Source organism: Aplidium turbinatum, chromosome 2 (genome assembly GCF_918807975.1).
Source record: "Aplidium turbinatum chromosome 2, kaAplTurb1.1, whole genome shotgun sequence".
NCBI lineage: Eukaryota > Metazoa > Chordata > Ascidiacea > Aplousobranchia > Polyclinidae > Aplidium > Aplidium turbinatum.
Genome location: NC_137473.1, coordinates 31,657,338 through 31,663,937, shown reverse-complemented (window position 1 = coordinate 31,663,937; position 6,600 = coordinate 31,657,338). Strand labels below are relative to the sequence as shown.

Here is a 6,600-nt window from a genome sequence, read left to right as displayed (position 1 = left end):
GCAATTGTTTCTCTTCGCGCACGTTGCTCCTTCTGTCATCCTCGAACTTAGTCCTCATCCGTGGGTAGAAGTAGAATCACCTTGTGGACGGGCCTACTTAAAAACGAAACAGTTTTAGTCGGTCTACCGCGATTGTCAAGATGTGCATTAGCCATGCGTAGTTTGACTTTGCGTACTAGTCCATCATCGCTAGGAATAACCGAGTCAATTCTGGCAAGCGGCCAGTGATTGCGTGAAGCGGCGTCGTCAGAAACAATCACGATGTCGCCGGTCTTTAGATTGCGTCGTCTGGAACACCATTTCCTTTTGGACTGCAAATTGTGAATAAATTCTTTCCTCCAACGAAACCAAAACTCATTGGCAAGATGTTGGACTCTCTTCCATCTCTTTCTTGCATAAAGGTCAGCCCTCTGAAATATTCCTGGGGGAGGAAGTAGTATCTTAGGTTTCATTGTTAACAGATGATTAGGAGTAAGTGGGGCAGGACATTCTGGGTCGCATAGCTGATCGGTTGAAAGGGGTCTGGAGTTAACAATGTTTTCAACTTCTGTCATCAAGGTCCGAAATAACTCGTCATCTAGTTGACTGCCACACGTTTTAAGCATCGGGTCAAGAGCACTTCGAATGGTGCGGATCTGTCGTTCGACCGCTCCATTCATGTGACTGGAGTGAGGTACATTAAATTTATTTGTGATTAAGTCACAGTGATGCTGTAAGAGAAAGTTACCGATGTGTTTTTCGTCCATTTCACGTTTAGCTTGCATTAAATCATTATTGGCGCCAATCAGGTTAGAAGCACAGTCTGATCGTAGTTGACATATTGGGCCTCGTCGTGCAAGAAACCTTCTAAGGGCGTTAATAAACGAGCTCGTATCCATTGTGTTGGCGGTCTCTAAGTGGACAGCTCGGCTCGACATGCAGGTAAATACCACACCATACCTTTTCAAGATCGATCGCTTTTCTCGGAGATAGTATGGACCAAAGAAGTCAACGCCGGAAAACGTAAAAGGGGGCTCCTCACTCAATCGCTCACTGGGAAGATCAGCCATTTTTTGTGTTTGAAGAGCACCTCTCCAACGCTTACAAACTACGCAATTGCTGATGTGGTAACCTACTGCAGAAGATCCACCAATTATCCAGAAACCACTCTGTCGCAAATGATTGTGGGTGATTCCGCGACCCATGTGGCTGACTTCCTTGTGACAATGGTCAATTATCAGATGCGCTACATGAGTTTTTCTTGGAATAACCGCCGGGTGTTTGGCAAGGTCAGAAATGGAAGCATTTCTAATTCGACCACCGACTCGCAAGATACCATTTTCATCTAGAAAGGGATCTAATTTGTAGAGACTGCTAGTCCCTTTCACAGTTGTACGTGTCAGATGAGAACGACCTTCCTGTTGGAAACTGGAGAGAAATAATACTTCTTCACTAAAATGTTCCTGTTGCAAGCCTTTGATTATCTCTATCTCTGCGGTTCTCAAGAAGTTTGCAGATACTGCTTCAGCGAATACAGAAGTGTTCTTCCTAATTTTGTGTAGTAGCTTAGCCTTAAGAAGCAGACAGTTTGCTATCGCCCTTTTGGCGCTCAGCCAAGAAGAAAATCGGTCCAAACGAGATGTTTCAAATTGATTGGTTGGTTTTGAACGTTCGTTGACAGCCAGTGTTGTTCGGACAGTAGCCTTGCACATTTCCTTTTGCATTTCGCTTGCGGTTGCTTCGTCCAACGTGGACCTTGCAGTAGCAGAAAGGTCAGAATCACCCCATAGAAATTCTGGGCCTTGAAGCCACATAGATCCTTTTAAAAAGCGTTGTGTATTCATGCCTCTGCTAGCTTCATCGCTTGGATTGGCCTTGGATTCTACATGGTACCAGGAGTCAGGACTGCAAAGATCTCGAATCTGTTGCACTCGGTTGGCCACATAAACATGGAATCTTTTGGCTTCGTTGTTTATGTAACCAAGTACAATTTTGCTGTCAGTCCAAAAATGTTCTACCACATCTGAATACCCCATCTCTTCTCTAACATATTTACTCATTCTAGCTGACAGCAGGGCGGCAGTGAGCTCTAGCCGAGGGATGGTAAATTGTTTCAATGGAGCTACTCTAGCCTTACCAATAAGAAAGGAACAATGAACTTGATCAGCACTGTTTTTAAGCCGAATATATGAGCATTGGCCATAACCGTGCTCACAAGCGTCTGAAAAGTGATGGAGCTCTACCTTTTGAACTGTTCCAAAACCTTCAGGCTGGATGCATCTCTGAACTTCAAGGGTGCTTAAGGCACTAATCTCAGATCTCCATTTACGCCATCTGGAAGCTAACGTTTCAGGAATAGGGTCATCCCATTTTGCACCCTCTCGACATAGTTGTTGCAAGATCTTCTTTCCCTCCAGAACCACAGGGGCAACGAACCCAATAGGATCAAAAATGGAACTAACAGTAAACAGTATCCCTCTTCTGGTGAAAGGAAGGTCTTTTAGTATAATTCTAAACTGAAAGGAATCATTTTCAACGCACCATAGAATTCCCAGTGCATGCTCAAGAGGAAGAGGATCCTTGTTAAGATCTAATGCTTTCACACCATCAGCTCTTTTTTCTTCTGGTATTGCATCAAGGACGGATCTATCATTTGACAAGCATTTGTGAAGTTTTAAGCCAGCCCTTTCACAAAGGGCTATACTTCCTGTTATAAGAGAAACAGCCTCATCAGCTGTAGGGACTGAAGTCAAGCCATCGTCAACATAAAAGTCATGTTTTATGAACTCAGAAACATCCTTACCAAATTCCGCTTCCCCATCTTCAGCTGCTTGTTTCAAACCGAAATTCGCACAACCTGGTGAGCTGGTAGCCCCGAATAGATGGACTTTCATTCTGAAGACTTGCAAAGGCTTGCTGGTATTTCCATCCTCCCACCACAGAAACCTCAAGAGATCTCTGTGCTTTTCTGAAACATAGAACTGATGAAACATCGATTTGATATCGGTCATTAAGGCAATCCTTTCTTTTCGAAATCTGCAAAGGACACCCACTAGTTTGTTTGTTAGGTTGGGACCTTGCAACAAGTGGTCATTGAGAGACACACCTTGAAATTCTGCTGAACAATCAAATACCACACGAATTTTTCCAGGCTTCTTTGGGTGGTATACTCCAGTATGAGGGATGTAATTAATTTGGCCAGTCTTCTCTGCACCATGATCATCATCCACCACCTTTTCTGCACATGTGGAAACAACGTCTTTCATAAAGGTTACATAGTCCGATTCGAATCTGGGGTTTCTGTCAAACCTCCTTTCAAGCTGATTAATTCTCTTTAGGGCTAGAGCTTTATTATCAGGCAACATGACTTGTTCAGATTTTACTGGTAAGGGCATGACATAATGGCCATCTTCTTGTTGTGTGATGTCATGAGAAAGGATGTTGAGAAATGTTCTATCATGTACAGACATAGTACCGTCTAGGTTGTGATCAATAAAATCAGACTCCATTACCTTTCGAATTTGAGAAGGATTGATTACTTCTTTGGCATTGGTGGGATAAACAAATGCGCTGGGTATGCCTTTAAGCTTTGTATTTTGCTGATGTTCCAAATTCTCGACATTGACACGGTGAGCGACTGATACACTGTTCCCAGTGGAATGGCACACTACTCCAACAATTCCCCAGCCAAGCAACGAACGTTGGCCATAAGGTTGGTCGTCTTCACCAGACAAAATCTCTCTTGGTTTAACAGCCTGCGGAACGTTGTTACCAATTAGTAGACTGACTGGAACTTGTGGCAAGTATGGTGCTATTTTCTCGGCAATAGGCTGTAGATGGTTCCACTTTCGAGCTACTTCGGGTTTGGGAATCTGGGATCGACTGGCTGGGATGTTATCTCTTGTAAAAACAGCAGGCAAGTTGATTTTAGTGGTGCGGTCAAAACTAACGACTTCTAAGTCATTTAACTTTCTTGTTGAAATTGTGGCATTACTTTTGTAAACAGTGGACAGGGTCAAGTTGGTCTCACACCCAGCCAAGCCTAATTGCACTCGCAGCTCATTAGAAATGAAGCAACTATTGGACTGATCATCGAGAATTGCGTAGCATAGAATTTCTTTAGATGGATTATGCTTGCTACGAACCCACAATGGAACAATCATGGAGTTGTCACATCCTTGGACTTCATTTTCGCTCTTGCAAACTTCTACGCACCTGGAATGCAACTGTCCACTTGTTGTTGCCTGATTATCTGGTGACCTTTCGAAATGAAGTCCAGTGAGATGACGTCTCCGGCAAATTTGACACACTGGTCTGTGCAAACATTGTTGAGCCCGGTGGTCACTACAGCACCCGCAAGCAAAGCAAAGTCGATTGTCCTTCAAAAATTGAAGCCGCTGATCACGCACTATCTCCAAGAATTTAGAACAATCATTGATGACGTGCCTTCCTTGGCAATAGGTGCACTGTACCACACAGTTATAGTTTCTTTCTTCGCTAGTCGTGGCAAATGTCCTTGCTGGTTTGGGGTCTTTAATTGCATTTTTAAATGACAGCACTTCAGGATTTAGCCCTGTCAGTTCGGGAATATTCACTTCTTCTGATCCAACTTCGACAAACTTTACTAATTCTTCAAAGGGTGGGTACTGGCCTGCAGTTCTTTTGTAAAAGAAAACCCTTTCTCGCCATTTATTTTGCATGTAAACTGGAAGCTTTTGAATGATTTTGGTGGACTCTTGTGGGAAGTCCAGAATTTGAAGACCATTAACAGACTGTTTTACTTCAGCAACCTGTATCAGAAAGTCTGACAGGTGCTGAAGCTCCGCCGTCTGTCGAGGACTGATCCTTGGCCACGAGGAAAGCTTGTGAAGAAACGCCTGACCAATCGCGCTTGGATTGCCATACCTTTCTTTCAGGCGATTTCTTGCAATAAAGTACGCATTTTCGCTTTGGTGTAGAAGCAAACCGGTAATGAGCTCCTTTGCATCTTTATCCAAATATTGACCAAGGAGATTCAGCTTGTGTTTAGGACAATAGACCCTATCTCCTATTAGGGCATCAAAGGCAGTTTCCCAAGCTGGAAATTCAATGATGTTGCCCTTGAACACATCAATCTTGATGTCAGGGATGCGGTAACTTGCAGTTGCCCTTTCAGCATATAAGGGAGCTCTATTGTTGTATTCTCTTTCCATGTGCAGATTTTCCATAGACGACATGATCCGATGTTGCTGCTCGTGTTCTGATTCTACAGGAATATTGCGCAGCATTGAATTTAAACTTGATTCATGTGGACCACGGTTTATTGCCGTGGATCTGGCTTCTTCTTTTGGAATTTTTAAGGTTACATGTCCATTATTGTTTCCTTCAGGAATGGGATGGGATTTTGTGGATGGGTTCTTGGGACCTACAGGTTGCTTTGATTTTCTTGAGGCCCCAGAGACAAGAGACATTGAGTCACTGGAACTAAACTCGATTGCAAGTCTTTGAAGCGCTTCTTCAACACTCTTGTTGGCTTGATCGGCAAGCTTCTCACAATTTTCAAACTCTTCTTTGAATTTTCCTTCTTCATCCAGGTTGCTTTCTCTTGCGCTCACAAAAGACTCTTCTAAGGCATCCAATGACGAATACAATTTCCCAACTGCACGTCGAATCTCTGCACTGTCACTGGATGTAACTTTTAACCTATTAATAGTTTTTAAACATTTCTTGAATTCGTCTAAGAGTGAACCGAACTGCTCATGTTTGGCAATTGTGTAGAAGTAATGTTCAAATCCCAAGTTAAATAAACAATAAACAAGTTAGGGTCAGCTAGGTTTAGGCTGCTCATAAATAAACAGCGTCAGTTATTGTGGCTGACGTCAGATGCTTTGACAGCGTCAGCAGTTTACCAGCCTGTCAGTATAGGTTTTTAATGCGACAGCCTCCTCTGGACTCCAATGTACAACCACGCCAATTGAAATTGTTGTGTATATTGATTGATGTCAAGGTGAAGACTGACGATAACTGCAATAAAGAAACGAAACTAAGACAGGTGCCTAACCTACACACATATTTACACTCGCACATAATAAGCCAAACAGTGTTCATACAATGTATGCTGCTATTCTTAATTGTCTTATTCTTACGGCATCATTTGTATCTAAATACAGTAAACCAAATCGCACAAAGTATGTACCTGACGTTGGCGAAACCAAGACCCAAAGAGAAAACTGAAATTCTTCCAAACGAACAATCTACAACAATATTTACCAATGAACTCAGGCTTCAACAAATCTAAGTAACCATAGGGCAGATGAGAAATTATATCAGGGCATGTTAATAATGATAGGCTACCCTATGCATCAAACATCAAATAACATTACACACAAACTACAACATAAAGGGTATGCCGGATATGAGCCCAACAGCATAGCATTTGATTAGACCAGGTTTACTATTAAATTTGTATACTTGCACCTTAGCACAGATTGAGCACAACACTAGATACCAGGACAAGTAACACAGCAATGCAGATAGCACACAACAGATAAATGTGAAATTACATACCAATTCAAGTACAGATTTCCTTGTGGCAGTTCCGATCGACTTAATAAGGACAACATACAACTATTCATTTTCACT

The 6,600-nt window shown here is 42.6% G+C and overlaps 1 protein-coding gene across 1 annotated transcript; it reads right to left on the bottom strand.

Moving 5' to 3' along the window:
- Positions 1–47: 47 nt before the first annotated feature.
- On the bottom strand, positions 48–6,109 carry LOC145788504 (uncharacterized). The gene is made up of 2 exons (XM_082600266.1): positions 6,105–6,109; positions 48–5,661 (listed from the first exon to the last, which is right to left on the bottom strand). The coding sequence occupies exons 1-2, from the start codon at positions 6,107–6,109 to the stop codon at positions 48–50; spliced, it is 5,619 nt and encodes a 1,872-aa protein (XP_082456392.1).
- Between the last annotated feature and the right edge of the window lie 491 nt (positions 6,110–6,600).